The following is a 26269-nucleotide window of genomic DNA, read 5'->3' as shown; positions in this document are numbered from 1 at the left end:
TAATTCAGGGGCGTACTTATGGTTTTTTCCACATTCATCCACAGACGCGTCAGATCATCACAAAGGAAGGAGATTTTGTGTTTGGAGCCAGATGTCAGGGTGAGGTTGCTACTGCAGGTCCGAGATTCTAGACACACGAAACAGCCAGGGACAAACTTGCGGCTCTGTTTGACGGGCCGTGGCTCGATGGTGAGTGACATGGCTCGCTCATTACTCAAGTCAACCACGTAGATTTTATCTGAAACCACAAACAGAAAACAGGCATGAAGCATGGATCAGCAGCAACCACAGAAAACGGCAAAAATTGGTAGAAAAACTCTCCTGAGGAAGAAAATGGCATATCAGATCATGGATGGATAATGTTGGGAAAAACGTATTATTAAGGCAACATTACAATAACTATAAAAGAAAGTTAAAAAGAAAAATAATGGACTTCACTGCAATAAAAACAAAGAGAAAATAATTATAAATGTGGAATAAACACAAATTATAAAAGTGAAAAAAAGATTAAAATATCTGTCTGATGATAGGTGCTACAAATAAGGTTAAAGGACAAAGGACACATCAGGAGAAAGTGTTTGCAATATAGAATGATTGAGCAGCTCACGGAAAAGGAGATATAAATGACCAAATACTTAAAATATAGAAAGTTCTTAATGTCACTTGTAATCAGAAAATGCAAGTTTAAACAAAGCGTTACTGTTTCCCACTCCTCAGATGGGGGGAAATGTAGATGTCTGGCAATACCGAAAGCTGGGGAAGCTACAGGAAACAGGCTCTTTGGCACACGGCCGGTGGGAGCCTGGAAAAGCCTGTTACAGAAACATGGGAATTGGTAAAAGAATGAACTCTTGTCCCTTCTGGGAACCAAACAGTGTGACATGGCCACAAGTGCCCACATTTAACTGCAGCACTGTGATTGTGGAAAACTAGAGACCACCTTATACTGGAATAGATAAACTATGGGGACATTCACGAATGGAATATTATGCAGCTGTTAAAAAGAATGAGGGAGGCCAGGCACAGTGGCTCACGGTTGTAATCCTAGCACTTTGGGAGGCCGAGGCGGGCGGATCACCTGAGGTCAGGAGTTCAAGACCAGCCAAGGTAACATGTTGAAACCCCGTCTCTACTAAAAATACAAAAATTAGCCGGGTGTGGTGGCACGTGCCTGTAATCCCAGCTACTTGGGAGGCTGAGACGGGAGAATCGCTTGAACCCGGGAGGCGGAGATTGTTGTGAGCCGGGATTGCGCCACTGCACTCTAGCCTAGTGACAGAGCAAGACTCCGTCTCAAAAAAAAAAAGAAAAAAAAAGATTTGAAAACCTAAATATAATATCGAGCAAAACAGCAAGTTGTAAATAATATGTAGAGTATGATACAATGCAGATGGTACAACCTCTCTGTGAAACAAAATAGCTATTTATATGTACAGACTTATGTATGCAGATGAAGAGAAAAAAGATCTTGAGAGAGAAATATGACAAAATCCATGACTGTGGTTACCCCAGGGGAGGAGCCTGGGAGTAAAGACAGACTGGGTGGTCAAGGAGGATTTTAGCTTTGCTTATAATATTTAAATTTCTAATAAGAACGTATTTACCTATTTCTTGCATCATTTGGAAAACTGCCGGATTATTGGTCATTTAGGTGATTTCTATAATTTTGCCATTAGAAATAAATGAATAGTGCCAGGCATGGTGGCTCACACCTGTAATCCCAGCACTTTGAGAGGCTGAGCACTTTGAGGTCAGGAGTTGCAGAACAGTCTGGCCAACATGGTGAAACCTCATCTCTACTAAAATACAAAAATTAGCCGGGCGTGGTGGCGGGCGCCTGTAATCCCAGCTACTTGGGAGGCTGAGGCACGAGAATCGCTTGAACCCAGGAGGTGGAGGTTGCAGTGAGCCGAGATCCCACCATTTCACTCCAGCCTGGGCAAGAGGGCAAGCCTCTGTCTCCAAAAAAAAAAGAAAAAAAAGAAAGAAAAGAAAAGAAAAAAGGAATAGGGATACCTTTTCAACTCTTTAGAATAGATTGCCAGATTGGTTTATAAAAGACTCATTTCACTTTTTAATGTTATCCCTAGAAAGCTCTACACCACAGATGCCTGGGGATCAACTTTTACTGAGTTGCTTTTGAATTTCATTCATTCTTTTGTAAAGAAAAAAAAAAGCTCATCAGATTAGGAAGGCGCCTGTGCAAAGTGGTGCTAACTTTGCAATTCAAGGGTGTTGACAATATCACCCATCAGCGCCAGCAAATGAGTTCAGTTCTAACTGGGAAAGCTCTATTTCCAAAAAGGCCTGCTAAACTTCCTTCTTCCTCATAACAGGAACCATATGATTGATGGAATCGCTCCTTTTGAACTGGCTGCAGGGAAGCTCGGTGTCAAATTAGAAGCACAATTAGGAAAATGTTTTGTGGCTGTCGTATCTGTTAATTGCCTGCTGTAGTTCTTGCTATTTTCCACGTAAATTTTGACATCATATCCAATAGTGCTTTAATTAGAGAGATGCCATGCCTGGAGCTGAAGTATATATTCTAATGCTGCTAACTTAAATATAATTTGATTTAGAAAATAGTCAGCTTTTCAGTCACCCAGCCCTACATCCAGCTCATTTCTTACTGTCTTTCAAAACTCACCTTCATTTTTACCTCCAGGACACCTCCCCACCCCGAAGCCGTGTTAGAAGCCCTTCTGCTTCTGCAGTCCCTGCTTACCTTTACCAAGGCCCAGCCACACACTGCAGTCGCCTCCCCACACGCTCTTCCCTCATTTCCATCTTACCAAATCCATGCATGCACATACTTTAAAGCAGAGATTCTCAGCCTTTATTATTATTATTATTATTTGGGGGGACAAAGTCCCACCCTGTCACCCAGGCTGGAGTGCAGTGGCGTGATCATGGCTCACTGCAGCCTCAACCTCCCAGGTTCAAGAGATTCTCCTGCTTTAGCCTCCTGAGTATCTGTGAAACAAAACAGCTATTTATATGTACAGATTTATGTATGCAGATGAAGAGAAAAAAGATCTGGAGAGAAATATGACAAATCCGTGACTGTGGTTACCCCAGGGGAGGAGCCTGGGATAACCACAATAAAACACGCTCTGTTCCATTGCTCAATAACGTGCTCTCTTCCATTGCTGCCTGTGGATCTTTCAGTTTCAGGCACTGTCTATTGGCTTCCCACTCAGGAAGATGTGGATTTCTCCTCCTTCACCCCACACCCCCTCCACACCCCACACCCCCACAACACAGCACAGACTAGTGAACACTCACACCACACACACGTCCCATTCCCATTCCCCCTTAGCATCATATTTTCAGCTAGATCTTCATTCTGTGTTTGTGTAATCGTGACTATGTAATAATATTAACAGTGTTTAGGTAGTCATACTATATTGCATACTATAATTATTTTTCCTTTCTGCATGAAATTTTGTGTTCCCTGTAGTGAATTATTATCATTTTAATCATTTCCTTAGTTTCTAGGTACTTATCAGTAATTTGATACCCAAACTCTCTTCCACTTGTATAAATCTCCTTTCAATAAATTTGAAAACATTAGGTACTTCCTCAACTTCTTAAGAAATCTCTCCAGAGCCTTTTCAATGCTCTAATCTAAAGGGGCTGCTGTTGATGCCTGGTGCCCAGGTGTGGTCCTGGATCTCCTTCACTGTCATCATGGGATTCCCTTTGCTTCCCTCTTGGACTAGATCCTGGGCTTCCTGGATCCGTCTTTTCTTTCTTATTTTTTTTTTTTTTTTTAATTTTTACTTTCTTTTTAGGTGGATTACAGCCTTCAGGTGCTTCTTGAGAAAGTATATATAGGGGTAAACTTTTTTACATCTTGTAGGTCTAAAAATGTCTTTATTCCACCTTCACACTTAATTGTTTGGCTTGGTATAAAATTCTAGGTTGGAAATAATATTCCTTCAGAACTCTGAAGATCTTGCTCCATTGTTTTATAATACCCAGTGTTGCTGATAAAGTTGATTGCCATTTGGTTTCTTCTTCCTCTGTATAAAACTTTTTTACCTCTTCTCTAGAAGCTTGTAGGGTCTCTGTGTCCCTGATGTTCTGAAATTTTACAATACCATGCCGTGGTGTGGGTCTATTTATATCCACTGTGTTTGGTGGTCCCTTCCAATTGGCAACTCATATCCATCAGTCCTGGCAAATGTTCCTGAAATACTTTGTGATGATTCCCTTCTCTCTATTTTTTCTCTCTAAAACTCCATCTATTTGGATATTGGGCCTCCTTGACTGGTCCTTGAGTTTTATATTTTCTCTTTCTTTCTATCTCGCTGGCTTTGTCTTCACTTCACTTTCTGGGAGATATCCTCATCTTTATCTTTCAGCCGTTTTGACTCTTTCATTTCTGCTAACATATTTTTAATCTCCAAGAGTTCCTTTGAACTCTTGGAGATTAAAAAGGAGCTTTCTCCTGAAAGCCCATTTTAAAAATTACAACCTGTTCCTTTTACATAAATGCAGCATCTCTTCTTATTGAGAGTCTTGATAGCTGATTTTGTTTTAGTTCTTTCTCCCTCTATAGTCTCTGTTTCCTGCAAGTGGCTTTTCTTATATTCATTTGTTGTAGTCTTTGTATTTTTCATTAGGCTTCATCAGATGTCTGGGGATCTATACACCGCTCTTATTTAAAGTGAGGCCCTAATGCCATCTGGAATAGCTCTGCTTGTTGACTGGGCTTCTCAGTAGGATGATATGGCCAGATTGCTTCCTGGGGAGCCCATAACATCAATATCTCTGGGTCTTTTCTCTTAGGTTGGTCAGATGCCCCCAGAGAAGAAGTCATTCTCTACCGAAGGGAAGAAACATACCCATGGGTACCAGGGAAGGAAGGATGAGCCTCATGCTCAGTACTTCAATTTTACTCAATCCCGTGTTCAGCTTAGAACCTCTACCTTCAATGTGACTGGGACCTTTGGTTCAGGGACTCTCATCTCAGGAAAAGAAACTTCTCTCTTCTGTCAGCTCAGGGAAGAACAGTTGTTTGGCTGCTTGCTGTCGAGGAGATCACCTGGGGCTCTAGTGGCTCTTCCCACCTTAGCCCCACATTTGCCCCCAGTTCTGGAGGAGACTTGCTGCCAATTCTTGAGGCCTTGCGGGATAAAGCAGATTTCTTCTTGGTTTTTCCCACTGTTGGCTTAGGATTCTGCCCTTTCACGTCTGCCGGATCAGTTACCACCTTTCTACTCTATGAAATGTTATGATATCGTTTCCTTTCTATTTCTCTTTTTTCCTTGAATTTTATGCTTTCAAAAATGTAAAAAAATTGTACCTTACAAATGTTGTAAAATGCTTTAAAAATGTCCTAAGAAAACCCATTATAGTAGGGTGTATGAAGGGAGTAAATCCATCTTTAATGGGAAGTCATGATTTTCCTTTTACTTGTTCATCTTTCCCACCAGAATGTGAACTTCATGGCTCCCCATAACTGGTATATGCTAGAGGATCAATTACAATGTTAGGCTGTTCATCCTCATGATATCCTTGAGAGGGAGTGTGTAAATCAGCTGAGGCTAAATTATGCTGCAGCAACAAATGATCCCCAAATCTGAATGGTTAGAATAACAAGGGTTTATTTCTTGTTCACTTTACATGTTCATTGTGAGTTGGCTGCAGCTCTGGCTTATGTCTTCTGAATTCCAGATCCAAGTTGAAGAAGCCTCTATTTGTGACACAGCAGTCTTGTGACAGAGTTTGAAAACGTGAACCACATGATTAGTGCTGAGGCTCCTCTCAGAAGTGGCAGGCTCACTTCTGTTCACATCTCATTGGCCAAAGCAAACCCACATGGCCAAAGCTGTGGGCAATGCAGTACCAAGTCTAATCCTCCCTCAGCACGCATGGTGAATATTTTAGAACAAAACTGCAATCTAGCATAGGAGGCATTATCACTACCATTTCGCAGACAGAGAAACTAAGGCCAGGAAGTGGTGAGACTGGCATTGAAGTCGACATCTTCCTAATTACAAAGCCTGTGCTCTTTCTATGATGTTCACTCTTTCCTTGGACCCAGTTGCCTCTCCTCTAGCCTGGTGGCTGCACTGAGGAGACAAGAAATTGTGTGGGCCCTGGGACTGGCTTCGTGCAGCTCACTTATAGATGACGCACTCACGGAAAAACTCTGCCAACTGCCATCCAGTTTCAAGATGACAGTGAAGCTGTTCCTTAATGTGCTGTAGAAGTGTATTAAATGTGGTCATGTGCTGGGTGCAGTGGTTCATGTCTGTAATCCCAGCACTTTGGGAGGCTGAGGTGGGCAGATCACCTGAGATGAGGAGTTCGAGACCAGACTGGCCAACATGGTGAAACCCCATCTCTACTAAAAATATAAAATTAGCCGGGCATGGTGGCACATGCCTGTAATCCCAGCTACTCGGGAAGCTGAGGCAGGATAATCACTTGAACCTGGAAGGCAGAGGTTGCAGTGAGCCAAGATCACGCCACTGCACTCCAGCCTGGGCAACAAGAGCGAAACTCCGTCTCAAAAAAAAAAAAAATGTGGTGATGCTTGGTTTGGTTTAGTTCAACAACCGTTCATCAAATATGTTCAGAGGGCCTGTTTCTACTTTCAACACTATGCTCCAGTGTTGGTACACACAATAAATAGACTTTTCCTTAGAGAAGGTTGCAATTTAAATTTGCATTAGGTAATACTGTTTTTATTATCTTCATTTTTTTTTGAGATGGAGTCTTGCTCTGTTACCCAGGCTGGAGTACAATGGCGTACAATACCTCTGCCTCCCAGGTTCAAGTGATTCCCCCGCCTCAGCCTCCTGAGTAGCTGGGATTACAGGCATTCGCCATCATGCCTGGCTAAGTTTTGTACTTTTGTAGAGACGGGGTTTCACCATGTTGGCCAGGTTGGCTTTGAACTCCTGACTTCAGGTGATCCACTGCCTCGGCCTCCCAAGTGCTGGGACTACAGGCATGAGCCACCATGCCTGGCATATCTTCATTTTATAAAATACAAATTTAAAGCTTAGAAAGGTTAAGTAATTTGCCCAAACTTACACAGCTAGCTAGTGGATGGGACCCAACATTCAAACATACCATCTTAACCTTTCGATATATATCTTCCCTTGATTAAAAAAAAAAATTATTTGCTAGGCATGGTGGCTCATGTCTGTAATCCCAGCACTTTGGGAGGCTGAGATGGGCAGATCACTTGAGGTTAGGAGTTCGAGACCAACCTGGCCAGTATGGTGAAACCCTGTCTCTACTAAACAAACAAACAAACAAACACAAAAACATTATTATTTTGAGACAGTTTCATGCTGTCAACTCTGTCACCCAGGCTGGAGTTTATGGCTCACTGCAGCCTCCGCTTCCTGGCCTCAAGCGATTCTCCCACCTCAGCCTCCCTAGTAGCTGGGACCACTCCCTAGTAGCGCATGCCACCACACCCAGCTATTTTTTGTAGAGGCAGGGTTTTGCCATGTTGCCCAGGCTGGTCTCAAACTCCTTTGGGCTCAACCAAATGTGCCTGCCTCGGCCTCCCAAAGTGTTGGGATTACAGGCGTGAGCCACCACACCTGGTCTTGATTTTTTTTTTTTTTTACAAATAATTTACACATAATAAAATAACACAGATCTTGAGTGTTCAGTGCGATGAGTTTGTACAATGTGGTTATATCCATTGTATCAATCACCCAAAGAAAGATCTAGAACATTCTTATCCCAGAGTTTCCTTTGTGCTCTTTTCCAGTCAGTTTCCCCCAACTTCCCATCCCCTAAAAGGCAACGATTTTCTCATTTCTATCACTGCAGATTCTGGCTTCCCTGGAACTTCATAGAAATGGAATTGTACAGTACCTACTCTTTTGTCTCTGGCTTTTCTTCTCTCTGCAGAATGATGTTTTTAGGTTCATCCATGTTGTTGTGGGTATCAGTCATTCTTTCCCTTGTTATTCCTGAGTAGTACTCCATGAACGAGCATATCACATTTGTTTATCCATTCCTCTATTGGTGATTTAGATTGTTTTCAGTTTTTGACTTTTATGGATAAGACTGCTGTGAATATCCTTTTACAAGTGTTTGAGTAGACATATAGTTTCCTCTCTCTTGAGTAAATACCTAGGTGGGTCATAGGTAGGCACTATGCTTTGAATATGGCTTGTCTCCACCCAAATTCATATTGAGGTGTGGTTGGTCCCCAGTGGGGCAATGTAGGGAGGTGGTGCCTTTAAGAGGTGATTAGGTTGTTAACATAGCTTAATCTCTTTCTCACAAGACTGGGTTAATTCCATGGGAGTGGATTAGTTTTCACAAGAGTGGGCTGTTATAAAGCTAGGCTGCCTCTCATCTTTTTCACACATGCCCGCTTTCATCTTTTTCACACATGCCCGCTTCCCTTGCCACTCCTCTACTATATTATGGCACAGCAAGAGGCTCTCACCAGAAGCTGAGCAGATGCTGGTGCCGTGCTTCTTGGACTTTCCAGTCACCAGAATCATGAGCCAAATAAATCTCTTTTCTTTATAAATTACCTAGTCTCAGGTATTCTGTTACGGCAACACTAAATGGACTATGAGAATAGGTGTAGGTTTAACTTCATGAGAATCTGCCAGACAATTCTCCCAGGTGGTCACACCATTTGACACTCCCAGGAGCACTCCATAAGAGTTCTGTTGCCATCCATTCTCACCATCATTTGATGTTCTCAGCCTTTCTTGTTTTAGCCATTCTAGTAGGTGTGAAACACTATTGTGGTTTTACAGTTTATATTTCTTTTGAAAATTATTGTATAATAATCAGGTGGACTGTGGTAAGACACCTCATGTCCCAGCTAAAACAGAAGCGCAGTTTATTGACTCTGGGGGCAAGACAGACCTCCTGTTATGAGGAGGCTCTCTGTAATATCATACTTCATTCCACTTTCTATTTTTCATTTGTACCTCATTCATTAGTCATTTTACACATGTTCTTTCCACACTTCTTTTGGCTGGATCTCAAAATAACCTGAGGAACCTGAGGGGTAAACACAGTGAATTTCCCCGCTGCCTACAGAATGTTTTCATATATGGCTTCAGCAGGCAAAACAGGGTGGAAATGTGCAGCCCTCACCTCTCACAGATGGGTGTTTTAAATGTAAAATTACCTATTAACATTCATAAATCTATGGAAAGACAAGACAGATCTTTACTCAGTGTGTTCTGTGTGCTTTGACAAGTTGCCTTATCTCACCCTCACAACATGGGGGGAAGGATGAATGACTATTGTTATTTTACAGCTGAGAAGGTTGCAAATTAACCGCTCAATGTTCCCTAATAAAGGGGCAGATCTGTGATCTGGACACAGTTTCCTGCCTTGAAAGAATCCCATAGTTTTTCTACAACATTGCAGATGCCTTCATATAAAAAACATTTGAGGCTGGGTGTGGTGGCTCACGCCTGTAATCCTGGCACTTTGGGAGGCTGAGGTGGGCAGATCACCTGAGGTCGAGAGTTTGAGACCAGCCTGACCAACATGGAGAAACCCCGTCTCTACTGAAAATACAAAATTAGCCGGGCGTGGTGGCACATGCCTGTAATCCCAGCTACTTGAGAAGCTGAGGCAGGAGAATCGCTTGAACCCAGGAGGCGGAGGTTGCGGTGAGCCGAGATCTTGCCATTGCACTCCAGCCTGGGCAACAAGAGTGAAACTCTGTCTCAAAAAACAAAACAAACAAAAACATTTGAGCCTGATGTTTAACCCCCACCCCCCACCAAAAGAAAACCTTTCACTATTTAATAGTTATTGACACTGTTTTAAAAGCCACACTGGGGACCTTTGAAGGGATTGGGTTACTGACCGATGTTTCATAAAGGCCCCTAATCATTTTTGTGGCATCTATAGATAGACATTTTTTTTCGAAATGGACTCCATGGGAGTAAGTCAAAGGCCATCATACCTATCAGCTCAGCAGGACAAATTTAAGACTCATGGAGCACAAGTTACCCAACAAAAACAAAAAACAAGACGCAAAAACAAATCCAATGATTATTTAAGTTTCCAGGTGGCTTATAGAGGTTGTAAAAGCCAAAAAAGGAGCAATGTATCTGCTTCCACAACCAGCATTCACCCAGAGTGGTTAACAAAGCGTCCTGTGTAACACACTGGAAATGCACATCGGCTTGTCGTATGTGACTCATGATCACCCAGAAGCCCACGGGTTTTGAAGATAATAGTTTGTTTGGTATTTTCAGGAAAGCAAACAGATTTTCCAAAAGCTAGAAGAGGATGCATAAAGCAGTAGGCTAGTAGGCTAGAAGACTCTCCCTAAAGCCTTATAGATGGGTAGATATATAGATGGGTAGAATATAATATAGATGGGTAGAATATAATATAGATGGGTAGAATACTGTACCATTAACTCATATAATCATTATCAGCAGGGCCACTTGAACCTTTAGAAATTATACAAAGAGAGAAACAGGCTGCCTGGTGAAAGTGGTAATAACACCAGGCATGACATGGTAATAATGTGATATCAAAAAAGAAAGGAGGGGGTGCATTGTGGAGCACTTAAAAACAAGATTTGTTTGGTAGAGGTGAACATGAACTGAGCTCTCAGACATCCCTGGTTTGCACATTGTGGGCAGCTGAAGCCATCACTGCTTACAGATGTGGTCACGGATGGCCACATCAGTTATTCCTCAGTTCCTGGGTAATCATACATGACTCAAAACACAGGATGTTTGTGGTCAAGCCATGGAAAAATACTCCCTACAGGAGTTCTCTGGGTCTAGTTTGAACCTACCTGATGTTTCTCAGCAAAGTAGAGAGAGGACTGATAGTAGATATTTTTATTTTGTTTTTTGGACAATTATATTCAAGGTAACATCTGTCTGGTTTTTTGTAGCCTGGGCCCACTGTGCTCAGGTCCTGCTGTGGATAATGAGGGGTTTGGGCTGGCTGGTGCCTCTCACAGCTTTCTCCACCCCTGCTGAGACTCTGGCTTTCTATGGTTGCTCTTTGGCTTGAGAAGGTCTCTGGGCTCTGCCTTTTCTCTTATTTCTGATGCCCTTCTCCTTGTCTGCCCCCCCACCAAGCAGCTGCTCTCATGGGCACCCCACTTCACTGTATCTGCCTTGCCCCTTCAGATGGGCTGTGGATTCTTATGGCGCATCTGGCTCTTAAGCCACTTTGGACAAGATGCTGACTCCTGAGATTGGTGCAACACGGATTTATGGAGGGCCTGGAATGTACCAGAAGCTGTGGTGGGAATAGAAAGAGCAATAAGATAAGATTCCTGACTGGGAGGAGTTTAGTGAGATGCAGACATGGAGACAGATAAATCCATGTTGTATGAAGAATGCAAACCACCCACATGTGCACTCCTGGAGTAGTGGCTTTGGTCTGGGTAGCTGTTCCCCTGCTTCTGGGGACAAAGGAAGGTCAAGTTAGGGCAAAGCCTGGGTTGGACTCAGAGAGGTGCAGCAGTGAAGGGGTCGAGGGGGAGACTAGCCCCAGGAGATTTTCCTCTAGCACTCACAGGAGAAGCAAGGGCAGAGGCTCTGATCCAAAACTCAGTCACCTTGAGGCCCCTCTCTCAGCTACTTTCTCACCTCCAAGGCTAAGAAAGCAGGAGAACATAGAGCTCTTCCAGTGATCATGAGCGGCACACACCATTGGCACAGATGGGGCCTCCTGCACAGCCTGAGAAGGGCCAGACTCCGTCCAGAGTCTCCCCTTGGTATTCCTACCAGCTGCGGTCCACTCTCCTGCCTCCAACCTCACCACATGCCATTGGAACTCCTTCCATGATTCACTTGCTGCATCCTACCGATCATTTCTGGGGCCACAGTCTAATCTCTTTGTTTGGACAAGTGTTGTGTCTTTCTTTCCTTTCTTTTTTTTTTTTTTTGAGATGGAGTCTTGCTGTGTTGCCCAGGCTGGAGTGCAGTGGCACAATATTGGCTTACCACAACCTCCACCTCCTGGGTTCAAGCGATTCTCCTGCCTCAGCCTCCTGAGTAGCTGGGACTACAGGTGCCTGCCACCATGCCCGGCTAATTTTTTGTATTTTTAGTAGAGATGGGGTTTCACCATATTGGCCAGGCTGGTCTCAAACTCCTGACCTTATGATCTGCCCACTTCGGCCTCTGAAAGTGCTGGGATTACAGTCATGAGCCACCGTGTCTGGCCCATGTTGTGTCTTTTCTAACCCTGCATGCCTGCCTTGACCTAGAACCCTGCAGGAAACATTTAAAGAGCACTCAATATCTGCCAGGCACTGTGCTACCTCACACTGTCGTCACAACACCCCGATGAGGACAGTCTTACCACTTCCACTTTACAGATGAGCAACTGGGTCACAAAGAGGTGGAGTGACTTGCCCATGGTCAAAGTAAGTGGGGGGAACCAGATTCAAATCCATGCAGGCCAACTCCAGGCCATTGCCCTTAATGGGGCTATGCTGCCTGCAATACAAGCTGCCTACAAAAACTTAGCAAATGAGAGAGAATAAAGAATGGGGGCTGGGCGCGGTGGCTCACACCTGTAATTCCAGCACTTTGGGAGGCCAAGGCGGGTGGATCACTTGAGGCCAGGAGTTCAAGACCAGCCTGGCCAACATGGTGAAACCCCATCTCTACTAAAAATACAAAAAATTAGTTGGGTGTGATGGCAGGCACCTGTAATCCCAGCTACTCTAGAAGCTGAGGCAGGAGAATCGCTTGAACCTGGGAGGTGGAGGTTACAGTGAGCTGAGAGCCGAGATCACACTACTGCACTCCAGCCTAGGTGACAGAGCAAGACTCTGCCTAAAAAAAAAAAAAAAAAAAAAAAAAGAATGGGCCAGACAAACATGCGGGGGCACAGGACTGGCGTCCTTGGGCTAGGCCTTGAAATTTAGGGTCCACATAGGAGTTCAGAGGATCAAGATGAAGCTGCCCAGAGATCAGAGTTCTTAGTCCAGCCCAACCTAAATTTATCCCCAAAGATATTTCTGCCGCCAAGTCCACTCACTCTGCTGGAAACAGTGCAAAGTTAGAGGCCTTGACACTGCTAAACACCCCTCAACGGCAGTTATTGCCTTTTAATCTCAGCACTAAATCCATGTCCTTCTTGATGCTGTTTATAGCACGTTTAACAATTTGATTAGTTTTAGAAATCAACCCAGCTGATGTTACAGTTAGCAGAATTAATCAGAGCTTCTAAGCAGCATTCCACCATGACTGAGGTGATAAACAAATCCCCCTGTCTTCTAAGCCCCAAACCCACTCCATTTCTAAATGCTTTTGTGGCTGTTTTCAACATTCTGATTGTACAATTGTGACAGTGGAATCATAAAAATGTCTCAATGGATACATACACACACACTATATATATATATGCATGTATACATATATATATGTGCATGTATACATATATATATATATGTGCATGTATACATATATATATATATGTGCATGTATACATATATATATATATATATGCTTTTTTTTTTTTTTTGAGACAGAGTCTCACTCTGTCACCCAGGCTGGAGTGCAGTGGCCCAATCTTGGCTCACTGCAACCTCTGCCTTCTGGGTTCAAGCGATTTCCATGCCTCAGCCTCCCAAGTAGCTGGGATTACAGGTGCATGCCATCACGCCTGGCTAATTATTGAATTTTTTGTAGAGACGGGGTTTTGCCATGTAGGCCAGGCTGGTCTCAAACTGCTGACCTCAAGTGATTTGCCTGCCTTGGTCTCCCAAAGTGCTGGGATTACAGGCATGAGCCACCGTGCCTGGCCCCATGTATACATATCTATACACACATTATACATACATACATATGGACGTTTCCAGGGCAGCACCAGTTGGGCAATCCCTCTAGTGGATCCCACACTTCTACTTTTCAGATGCTTATCAGCCCTACAAAAATCAGCAGCGTGCCATTCCACACTCCCACTTAATTTTTCTGCCTGGCTCTGCCTACTTCCTAGAAGTAAATAATAGTAAAAACAAGAATGAGAATCAGCCCTCTGGACAGCGCCCATCCTCAACACATATCAGAAATGTCCTGGTTCGAGACCAGTTGTCACAACTCACTCCTTCACATCATACATGAGCCCCAGGAAGAGCCACTCTGAGTTCATTTCGTATCTTTTATCTCAAAATCTGCACTACACCCCTCAGGGCCAAGACTGGGGTGAGGCAAGCCAGGCACCCAGGGAGCAAAATTTGAGGAGGTGCTCACTCTCAGGGGCTGACCTTGCAATTGTATGACCCTGAGAGTGGGTACCTGCTTAAATATTGCACCCTGGGCACTTTGCCTTACCCTAGTCCTGGCCTTAACTCCGCTCCTCTATGTTCATGGCATCTCAGCAATGTTTGTGGAATGATGTCCAACCTAATTCTCATCACCCTAATTGGGCTTCAGTATGGGCCAGAGCACAGGCTCAGGGTTCTGAGCTTGCTCTGCTCTTGACAAGTTGTGTGATGTCAGGCCAGTTCCGTAACCTGTCTGAACCTTCTGGTTTCTCATTAGTAAATAAAGATAATTCCCACCTCCCCTACAGAGTTGCAATAAAGATTAGCTGAGACTGTGTAAGTGGCGTGCCCAACCCAAGATGACATGCAGAGGATGTGTCCATAGTAGGGGTGCTGAGCCATAAAACTGTCAGTTCCCATCATCATCGCTGATGGTGCGGGTGACATCCTCATTCACATTGCAGGGTCAAGACATAAGATCTAGAAAATGACCTCTCAATGCCTTCGTTAAAAATAATTTAGCATCTTGAATGCAAGATTGCTTTTTATTGTGCTGAAATGGAACTACATACCAGGTGTTCACCAACAAGCCCGTCTAACTGCCTAGCAACCCACTTCCTGAAACTCTTACCGGGTCCAGAGTCTAAGTGTTTCAGAAGCCACAGATGAGAAACAGGAAGGGAGCCTCACCCCAGGCAGACTACCCAGGAAACAACGAAGGTGCTGGAGGAGGAAGAAAAAGGAAAGTGGGGCTCACTCACTGCTTTCGTTTTGTGGATGTTGGACCAAAACTTGGAACTGCAGCCGGAGGATCCCTGGACTTTGGGCATCTTGGTCACAGCCTTGCAGAGAGAGGTTGAAGTTCCCCGCCATGTTCCCAGGCTGCTTGTCCTCCAGCTTGAACACCTCGGGGTTGGTGGTGGAGCCCGGGATGTAGTATTCAACCCGCTCCTCCTTCCTCTCGCAGTTGGAGAGGTTGAAGTTGAGGAAGGAGACGCTGGCCCGCAGGTGTGCAGGAATGACAAACTGCCACGTCATGAGCTCATCCTCAGGGAAGCCTTCTGGGTAGTTGGCAGACATCAGGGTTGCTGAGCCTTCACCCTCAAACACAGACTCGATGATACACAGACCTATTGGGAGTGGAACCCAAACCAGAAAGAATAGGGAGCCATTAGACCCTGTCCTGGTTGTCTGCAGCCGAGGGGTGGGGGTATAGGAAAAATGACTGCAGTTCTCAGATCCTGAGCAGTGGGTCTAGATACTGTATATTTGGACTCAAGGCAGAGATTGGGAATGCAGACACATCAGTGGTGTGCGAGTAAATATTAAAAACCGGTCCAGTGGTGGAGGGGAAAGCCCTGACTTATAGCGTCTGCCCACTTCCATAGTGGATGTAAATAATCCCACCACAGCTGATTTCAAGCTACCAACACCAGGTGACTGAATGTAGAGTTGGGCAGTAGCACACCTTTATATTATTCCCTCCATACAGATACAACAACACAAATAACCCTGAGAGCACAGGCAACAGTAAAATAATTAGGAAGTGATGAGTTTTGAGTATTTATTACCTTTGTTTTAAAAATTATGTAATTATAAGTTAATTTAATTCTATTTTTTATAACGGATCTGTTTCACATCGGCTCACAAAATGCCTGAACACTTAACAGTCAGCTCTCTGCCAGGTGCAGTGGCTCATGCCTGTAATCCCAGCACTTTGGGAGGCCAAGGCAGGAGGATTACCTGAGGTCAGGAGTTCGAGACCAGCCTGGCCAACATGGCGAAACCCCCCCATCTCTACTGAAAATACAAAACTTAGCTGGGTGTGGTGGCACACGCCTATGGTCCCAGCTACTTGGGAGGCTGAGGCAGGAGAATCGCTTGAACCTGGAGGTAGAGGTTGCAGTGAGCCAAGACAGTGCCACTGCACTCCAGCCTGGGCCACAGACCAAGACTCTTTCTCAAAACAAACAAAAACAAAAACAAAAACAAAAAACAGCTTTTATGAGCCAGTGTGAGTGAGCTCTGCACATCACTGATACGTTTACAGAAAATGTGAAAGAGATGGAAGACAAAGAAGTTAGAAATGAAGGAATCAAGGTGGGTCTGTAGAACCAATCCCTTGTCATTTTTTTTGAAAACAAATATCACATGCAAAAAGGACAAAGAGAATCACCCCCTGTTTGTTTAATAGAGAAGAGGGGGTTCACACTAGGAATGAGTGACCCTTGTCACTTATAGAAGAGCAAGATCTTCCTTTATGGTTTTTAGATCGAGTATTAGAGATCTGCTGACATTTGACCATTTCTGACCTAGAACAATGATGGTCTTGTGTGTTTTAGCCTAATCAGACAGTGGGAAGGGGCTTGCTCACGTTTTATAGATGAGCGGTTTGCAATGCTGAAGCCAGAGACATTTCTGGGGTGGAACCATGGTAGGTGTAAGGCCATTTTCACTCCTTCTTGCATCTTGATCCGGGACACAGTGCCATTGCTGCAGAAGGTTCCGATCCTGACCACGGTGGCATCGATTCGGCCGCTGATGGAGTGAGTGACTCCGTCTGGGCAGCTCTCACCCGGACCGATCTGCCTCAGGCGAGGGATGGAAAACTGCAGCTCTAAACCGATGCTCTTATGAGCTTTGACATCCCAGATGAAAGTTCTGTTGAGGGTAGGCAACAACGATGTCGAGGGCTGAAGCTGAACCTCCCCAAAAGGACATGGGCCCGATATACAGTCTGAAAAACAGTCACAAAAGCAATTTTGATCACAGATGCTCCAAGGCCCCACACCACTCCTCCACCACTCAGCCCCCTGTAGTAGACTCTTTGGGGCTCCCCCAAGGTGGCCTTTACCAGGCAGGGGCACCCAGGCCCCAACTGCTGTGAGTCTTAGTGGCCAATGACTCACAGATGTACACTCCTTCGGGGAAGTGCCTCAGCTCGGGGGAGCTGCCTTGAACCAGAAAAGCCTGAGAGGTGTTGCAGCCCCTCATGCCCATCCCAAGGGAGAGGTGCTGTCTACAGCCAATAATGGCCTCCTGCAGGAATTAAAAAGTCTGACCTCCTTGCTTCAAGTGACATAACCTGGGTATGCTATTCATACTCCAGAGCTCCCCATGGGGTCAGGCTGAGGCTACTCTTCAGCTAAAACCACACCTGCATTCGGCTACATGCCCTGCTCTATCCTGCTTTCCTCACTTCTGAGAGCACTTTCTTGATCACTGACTTAAAAAATCCTGTCTCAGGCTCTGCTTCGAGGTCACCAGACTTGAGACATCTCTTAACTACTGTGATTTCCAGATTAAGCTCCTGGGGTCCAGTGGGTGAAGCCAGAAGGAGGGCATTTGTAGCAAAGTCAGTGTTTTGGGATCTCCTACTTCTCCTGTACTGAGAGAGTCACGATTTCACAATTTGTAGAGCACAGTGCCAAGATCCATCCTTTAAGACTGGTTTCCCCATCAACACATTCATCAACATAGCAAATATACTCTGAACGTGCAACTCCCCGGGACAGCTGGAATCTGGCGGCGCCATTTCTCTTCCTGCACTGCCTTAATGCTGATATTTTATAACCACTGCAGTTGAATTTCTTTTTTTAAGGCTAACAGCTAATAACATCCTTTGATATATTTGTTTCCTAAGCCTTTTAAAACAAAGCAAGAAATATTATCATCAAAGAGGAAACAAGAGGAAGAAACAGAAAGTAGGCAATGTAACATTAAGGTTGTGTTGTCTTGAGCACGGGGCATCTGAAAGGTGTGATGGACTCTGGCCTCCATAATAATAATTTGTGAATCTTTACTGCTGTTCTATTGGGGTATTTGAAAGTACTGTCCACTCAAAATAGAATTATGGAGAATTTCAGATCAGTCTTGGATCTCTGAGGTCATCCAAGCCAGACCTCTGATTTTTGCAAAGCAGCTGTGGATCCAAGTGACTTGGGCTGGCACTTGCAGCAAGTACACGGCAATCCCAGATCCCAGGACGAAAGCTCAGGCTGTGTTTGGTCAACCCTTTCTTGCCAATGCACTATGCTGTCTAACCAATAACACAGGGTTAGATAACATGGTGACTAATGTGACTAAAATTAGACTTTGCATGTTGGTAAAGGTAGTTCCTATTTTAGGAGCTCATGGAAACTTCGATGGATTTTATATCAAGCCACCTCTTTCTTTCAAAAGCTGACCTCAAGTGATTTTCCGCTCACACCTCCAGTGTGCCCAGGGCAACATCAGTTGGCTCTGGCTAGGTTCTGTACTCTTGTGGGAACACTTAACTCTAGTAAGACAGTGACTCTTAGCTCTGGTTCTACCTACAACTCACCTGCAGGCCATTTAAAAACTACACATGTCTGGGCCATCCCAGGTATTCTGATTTAATTCTATAGCAAAATCTGGAGTCAAAAAGCCCCATCTCCCAGCCTCAGCTCTGTCACCAGCCATGTGACACTGCGAGAGTCAGGTTATGAAAACAATTTTTCATTTGATGCTAAGAGGTTTGTTTTTTAGGATGAACACACAGGTAAGAGTAGTCAAAATGATCGGCATGCCTCGGAATCTTCTGTACTCTGTCTGGTGCAAACATTTTAAATAACTAAAATGATTCCTGTCCAGAGGATGGAGAAGTATTATTTCTGAAGTGATTCACAACTCATTTTCCCCAGCAGATTTCTACTTTCATTAACTCTCTTTTTTTTTTTTTTTTTTCCTTTTGGAGATGGAGTCTTGCTCTGTCACCCAAGCTGGAATGCAGTGGCACCATCTTGGCTCACTGCAACCTGTCTCCCAGGTTCAGGTGATCCTCCTGCCTCAGCCTCCCAAGTAGCTGGGACTATAGGCGTGTGCCACCATGCCTGGGTAATTTTTTTTGTATTTTTAGTAGAGACGGGGTTTCACTATTTTGGCCAGGCTGGTCTTGAACTCCTGACCTCAGGTGATCCACCTGCCTTGGCCTCCCAGAGTACTGGGATTACAGGCATGAGCCACCACACTCAGCCTACTTTCATTAACTCTCATGGAACTATTCAAGAAGAGATGAGAATGGAGATGTCAAATTTTATCTGATGCTGATTTCAGAATGATTGTTCAGAAAAGGCAGTGAAGGGCAGGTGGACCACTGGACCTGATTCAGTGTCTAGATTTATTATTTTGGGAATTGATATTTTCATATAATTTTCAAAAGTTGTGAGCATGGGTTTTTACTACATAGTAAGCCATGTGGGCATCCTAGGATTGAGAGACTGAATGCACTCAAAGGCTTGACTTGTGAAATGTGTCATTTGTTACATTTTTCCTTTTTCAAAGTGGAAGTCACTTACTGGTTTAACTGATTATAAAAGTAATGTATAGTTGTTTTGAAAACAAACAAAAAGACAAGTGGGTGTGGTGGTGTGTGCCCAGCTACCCCAGAGGCTGAGGTAGGAGGATCACCTGACCCCAGGAGGTTTGAGGCTACAGTGAGCTGTGGTCACCACTGCACTCCAGCCTGGGTGACAGAAAAAAAAAAGGTGGGGGGTGGGGTGGGGTGGGGAAGTACAGAAAAGTAGAAAGAAGAAAATGTCAACTGTTCCCCTCTGCTATCCCCTATAGAGTAGTATAAAGTTAGAATTTTGGAGTTTTGGAGTTTATCCCTCCAGACTTTGGGTTCCGTATGATTGTGTGTGCATGTTTGTGTGCATGCATGTAAGTGTGCATGTGCACATGTGTGTATTTAATAGAGTAGCATCAAACTATATAAACTATTGTCCTACTATAAGCTGCATTGTTTTTAATGGAACAAAACTATTTTGGGCATCTTTCTATGTCAAATACACAAACTTACTTCATTCTTTTAGTAGCAACACACCATTCCACTGCGTTCTTAAATATATCAACGTTCTCTTTAGCTCTATAAAAGCTTCATTAAAATTTTAATTATAATTGATTTATATTGAAAATTAATATAGGGGAGAATTTACACTTTAAAAATTCTTAGTTTTTCTTTTTTTTTTTTTTTTTTTTTAGTTTTTTTGAGATGAAGTCTCACTCTGTCATCCAGGCTGGAGTGCAATGGCATGATCTCGGCTCACGGCAACCTCTGCCTCCCGGGTTCAAACGATTCTCCCACCTCAGCCTCCCGAGTAGCTGGGGCTACAGGCACGTGTCACCACGCCTGGCTAATTTTTTGTAAAAATACTTATTTTTTCTATCAAGGAACATGGCATATCTTTCCATTTATTTAAGTCTTCTCTTTTGTCTTTCAACAAAATTTTATATTTTGCTTCGTATACTTTATGTACTTGTTAAGATAATCTCTATATATTTAATTAGAGATTCTGAATAATGGTGACCAAGGGCATGCATATAAGCCTCCTTATGTTATTGCCTGTTTTATTGGTAATGCTGCCATATCTGATAGTTAAATATGGTATTTGCTATCAGTTCTTGATAGACGCTCTTTATTGAATTAAGAAAATATCCTTCCATTCCTGATTTACTAAGAGTGTTTTATGAAAGACATTTAAAATCTATGTTCATACTGTTCTGTAAAAAAAAAAAAGACATTTAAAGTCATCTATTGAGATGATCATATATAGTTTTTTTCTCTCTAACCTAATAATGCAAAGCATCACATTAACTGATTAGCCAGGTGGTTTATGTATATCGTCTATGGCAGATTTCACTCTGTAATAGCAGAGCTGAGGAGCTATAGTGTTCTGTTAAAAAAAAAAAAAATTTAAAATCATCTATTGAGATGATCATATGTAGTTTTTTCCTCTCTAACCTAATAATGCAAAACATCACATTAACTGATTTGCCAGGTGGTTTATGTATATCGTCTATGGCAGATTTCACTCTGTAATAGCAGGGTTGAGGAGCTGTGATGTGACACAAACCTCCTGGCCCACAGGCCTAAGACACCTACTATCTGACCTTATCTGAAAGAAGTTTGCCAACCTGCCTCTAGAATGGTTTGAATATCACAGAAATTATCTGCTTCTTGAAGTTTCATAGAACTCACTTGTAAAATCATCTCTAACTAACTCAAACTGTTCTCCCCTGTCTCGGGCATTTTTTCCAATCCCCTCCTTGGTTATTTATTCAGTTTTCCTACCTTTCCATGAGTCAATCCAGCCCATTACGTTTTCTTTGAAAATCATCCACTTCCTTTGGATTTTCACATTTACGATGAAAACGTTATACAGAGTTTCTTACAATTTTAGAAACAGTCTCTGTATATATTGTTAAGTCCACTTTTATACCTTTAATGCTGTATATTTGTGTTTTCTTTCTTTTTTCATGAGACTAGTCAGGGATTTGTCTATTTAATTAGTCTGCAGAGAACCAGGTCTTGGTATTAGTCATTAAACGTAGTTTTTAAAATTGATTTTTAGTACTTCAATTTCTCCTTTTACTTTTGAATTCGTTCTTCCTAAGGTATGGCTTTGATTGGATGACAAATAGTGCTCTCATTCTTGTTAATACATCTATTCATCCTATTTGACATGGCTCCCTTAAAATGACTGAGAAATTATAAATGCATGTTTCCCTACCTAATTATTATTATTTCCTATGTCAATCTTCTATCCCAAGCTCAAATTATGAATAATAAAACCAAATATCTATAGTTTATTTAAGTATTATGTGTCATCCATTTTTCAATCCATTATTTTATTTTATCCTCATAACTCTCTTGTTTGGTGCAATAATCCTTATTTTATAGACTAGAAAACTAAGGCATCAAGCAGTTGAATAATTCGCTTAAAGTCATGTGATCAGATCACATGAGTAGTAGCCCTGGAGCCTGAAGCCAAACCCAGCTCCATCATTCTCCAAAGCAGCTGTCTCTTCCACTGTGTCTTATGGATCCATTGCTCTATTTTTATCTCCTCAACTTCTTTTTTTTTTTTTTTTTTTTTTTTTTTTGAGATGTAGTCTCGCTCTGTCACCCAGGCTGGAGTGCAGTGGTGTGTTCTGGGTTCACTGCAACTTGTGCCTCCTGAGTTCAAGGGATTTTCCTGCCTTAGCCTCCCGAGTAGCTGGGATTACAGGCGCCTGCCACCATGCCTGGCTAATTTTTGTATTTTTAGTAGAGACGGGGTTTCACCGTGTTGGCCAGGCTGGTCTTGATGCCCAGCTAATTTCTGTATTTTTAGTAGAGACAGGGTGTCACCGTGTTGGCCAGGTTGATCTTGAACTCCTGACCTCAGGGGATCTGCCTACCTCAGCCTCCTCAGTGCTGGGATTACAGGTGTGAACCACCACGCCCGGCCTCTCCTCAACCTTCTGATTCTTTTATCTTCCATATCAGCCAGATATTTTCAGCACACAAGACGAGCATCACAGACCTGAAGATCTGTAGCTTGTGGGCTTCTGTAGTGCTGCCTGCAGAGCCTATGTGCACAGTGGCTAAGTGCAAAGACTTGAAAGCCAGAGTACCTGTGTTCTTCTCCTGATCTGCTGCTTACTAGTTGTGTCCACTTAGGCAAGTTCCTCTCTCTGTGAACTTCTCATAGGGCTGTTTTAAAGATTAAACAAATTAAGCTGTGTAACGCATTTAGAACTCTAACTGGCCACATCAGAGCTAAATTAAAAAACTGTAGAGTTTCAGAATAGATCTTAGCTCTCTAGCGTTAGAGACTGACTTAGCATGGGAAATACAGGCAGGGAGGTGTAGAGACATTTAAAAGACATTGTCAAACGGCTCACAAGTGCCTACTTACCAATATTTTTCTGGATCTCTATGACAAAGTGATTCTCAGGACTCTGGCAGCTAAAGGTAAAGACTATTCTTTCTCCAGACTTGATGGACAACATGGTTACATGCCTTTTAGAAATGACGATGTAACAGGGTTTTGCCAGCAGAGTCGGGGTCCCCAGCTTTATGAGAACTGTCATGTCGCTTTCTCGTGGCAGAGCAATCTCAAAAGCTTCTGAAGGAAGGAAGGAAAATGAAGTGAGCAGGATGATTTAGGTCTGCAAACTGCTGTGGTCCCCGACCCCAATCTGGTTCAGAGAGGATGCCCTCTCTGACAACTTTGTTCCTTCCCTCCTTTTCTGAGAAGGAGGATGGTGCAAAATGACAGTTCTGACCTTAGCAATGAAAAAGAACCAGGATGCTGCCAGCTGGTCACTGACATGTGTTTCTTGTTTGCATTATTAATTTTTCTACAAATTGAAAACACTATACCGCATTCTAGATGTCTTGAGCAGTATGCTGTTAGACATCCCATCTGAGCAGTATTAAATAACAACCAGAGTAACCACCACACCTTTTCTCAACATGACTGTAGAACAAAGTCTACACACAGAAACCATCCATCATAGGGAGACACATTCATCTGCAAAGAGCTGCTGTCCCTTGCCCTGGGTGCTTTATATGCCCAGGACATACATACATACATATGTATGTACGTATGGTAGTGGGGGCTAGAAAAACATTTGCAGAAATTAGACATAATCATATTGTATCAATGAACTTGGAAAGTTAGAGCAAAACAATGTTATTATCTCAGATTGGGGTTTAGTAAAAACACCTGAGCAAACAATATCAAGCAAGTGAGGTGCGACTTGGTTATTAAACAGAATTGTACAAATGTCAGAGTAGGGCTCTGGTTCACAAACAAGCCCAATCTCCTTCCCATTTGCTTTGCTTGATCGATTAAGCGCTCTTAGACCAAGAAGGGAGAGCCACTCTCTCCTTAGCAGCCACTGCCCCTGCCCTATCTTGGATTCTGATTATGAGTCTTCAGGCAGCTGATGGCCTGGGAACAGCAGATGATGGGAGGATCGTCTGTAGGTGAATCCTGTGGAGGGAGGCTAGGGGCTCACAGTTCATGTAGCACCATGTTCTGGTACAAACAGCTGGTCGGGATCTGTTATGGTGCTGGCACACAAATGGTGCTTGATAAGCAGTTAGTGAATGAATAGCAATCTAATCAGAAGCTTCTGTTTCTCCTCGATTCTTTTTTCCCTCCTTGTAAAAGTTTATTTTTAAAAAATCAACCTTATTGACAGTAATTTACACACATTAAAAAGGACTCACTCGTTTTAAGAGTTTTGACAAATGTATACACGCATGTGACCACAACAGTCAAGATATACAAATACTTTCTTCACCCTCAAAAGTTCCCTCAGTGCCCCTCTGCAGTGAACCTCCACTCCAAGTCCTAGAAAACTGTCAATGAGTTTGTCCTGCTCTGGACCTTCATGCAAATGGAAGCCTATAGTACTTTCTCTTTTGTAGCTGGCTGCTTCTGCTCAGCGTGCTTGTGAGATTCACCCACGCTGCTGCATGGGTCAGTAGTTTCCTCCTTTTTATTGCTGAGTACTGTTCCACTGACAGAATAGGCCATGATTTATTTATCCTTGCACCTGCTGAATGACATCTGAGTCGTCTTCAGTGTTGGACGAGCCATGTGCTATCATTTTACCATAACTGCTAGCCTGCACAAGACTGGATGTACTTCTGCCAGCTGCCATGAGTGAGCATGCTGTATTCCCACAGCTCAGCAGCTGTATGTGATCACACATTTGGATTTCTGTCATCCTCTTCTTGTGCCTCTCTCTCCATCCTACACTCTGCTCCAGCCCTGCTGGCCAGCTGCTCCTTACATAGTATGGAAATTCATCTCCCAACCTGTGATATGAACTGTAAATATTTCCCCCAGTTTATCATTTGCCTTTTGACCTCACTTAGAATGGTTTTTCAGGTATGAACTTCACCCTCTTTGGGCCTCTGTTCCTTCATTGTAAAATGAAGGGGTGGGGCTAGAATAACTCTACACTCCCTGCCAGCTCTGAATCTATGACCATTACCTGAGTAAGTAGGAAGCGACTTTGTAACTGGAAGAATTCCCAACTACTGCTCAGAAGTGACATATCTCTCTGGGCACCAGGGCACCGTCATGGCCAGTTTTATGACTACAAGAGTGCTTAGGATTCCATTTTTGGGGCAAAACTTCTTGTCTTTCTGGCTTCTGCGTGTAACCCTCTCCACCTTAGTCACTGTGTTCAGGCCACCCTTACCTTCTTTCTTGAACATACCAACCTCTTTCCCACCTCAGGGCCTTTGCACGTGCTGGTCCTGACACCAAAAGTGCTTTCTCTAGAAAAAGCTGGCTCCTTGTTGTCATTCCGGTCTCAGCACAAAGGTCACATTTTCAGAGTGGCTTTCCCTGACCAGCCCACCTAAAGTGCTCCTCCCCCCGCCACCTCAGTTGTTCTGAACCCTGCACTTGATGTCCGTGAGCTCCTACAGGAGGCAGCAGGAACTTGCCTGTATTTTTTAGTGGTAGCCCCAGGACCAAGACAGTGCCTGATCCCCACGAGGAGACAAAATGTTTCAAGCCCCAAAACAGCTCCATATAAAACTATTAGTCCCTGTGTTCTTGTCTTTACCGCATTTAATTTCTCATAGACATACCACCATTCCCATATTTTACTTTGGGCTAATAAATCCTGGCAAGAACAAGGGACTATGCATCTTCTAATTAATAGCTTGAGAGAGAATACATTCTCAGAGGCAGAAGTTTTATTTACTCAAATGCTTGGTCTTCAAGCAGTGTGGCCATTTAGAATCTTCTGAGGCTGAGGGGTTCTTCAAGACGTCAGATTAAAAATGAATCCAGATCTATGTTCAGAAACCCAGTTGCCAGGTTTATATCTGAGCTGTATATTACAACTCTTGTGCTCTTTTTCTGTAATCATGAAAATGTCTGTGTTATTTGTAAAAAAAATTCTTGGAGCACTCAGTCTCTCCAAGTTGGGCTAATTCACCATCAAGTGAAGCTGAGTCCAATCTGAGGCTACAGCCCGCCTAGCTATGTTACCAATTTCTTTCTTATTCCCATTTCCCCTTCTGTCAGCTTTTTCACCCTTTATTTAAAAATTCCTGCCCCTATGATCATTATTTTAAATCAGTGCTAGACACTAAGCAGAGCTGCATTGCCTGAGGCTAGAGATGGGGAGAGGGGACGGAGTGCCAGGGGGCCAAGCAGACTGTGTAGGGTGAGGGGACTGTTTTGTATCTTGACTACAGCAGTGATTACACCTCGTATACAAATGCTAAAATTC

General features: G+C 43.4%; 1 protein-coding gene across 1 annotated transcript in view; it reads right to left on the bottom strand.

Annotated features, from left to right (window-relative positions):
• The window catches only part of CDCP1 (CUB domain containing protein 1), a 64334-nt gene that overhangs the window by 12729 nt on the left and 25336 nt on the right, over positions 1-26269 (bottom strand). The window contains exons 2-5 of the mRNA XM_055294746.2: positions 22918-23127; positions 16590-16952; positions 14977-15345; positions 17-238 (exon numbers count right to left, since the gene is read on the bottom strand). Coding sequence (XP_055150721.2) covers positions 17-238; positions 14977-15345; positions 16590-16952; positions 22918-23127 — 1164 coding nt within the window. The remainder of the gene's footprint in view (positions 1-16; positions 239-14976; positions 15346-16589; positions 16953-22917; positions 23128-26269) is intronic.

Source organism: Symphalangus syndactylus, chromosome 1 (genome assembly GCF_028878055.3).
Source record: "Symphalangus syndactylus isolate Jambi chromosome 1, NHGRI_mSymSyn1-v2.1_pri, whole genome shotgun sequence".
Lineage (NCBI taxonomy): Eukaryota > Metazoa > Chordata > Mammalia > Primates > Hylobatidae > Symphalangus > Symphalangus syndactylus.
The sequence above is the reverse complement of the archived record's forward strand: the minus strand, read 5'-3'. Positions and strand labels throughout refer to the sequence as shown.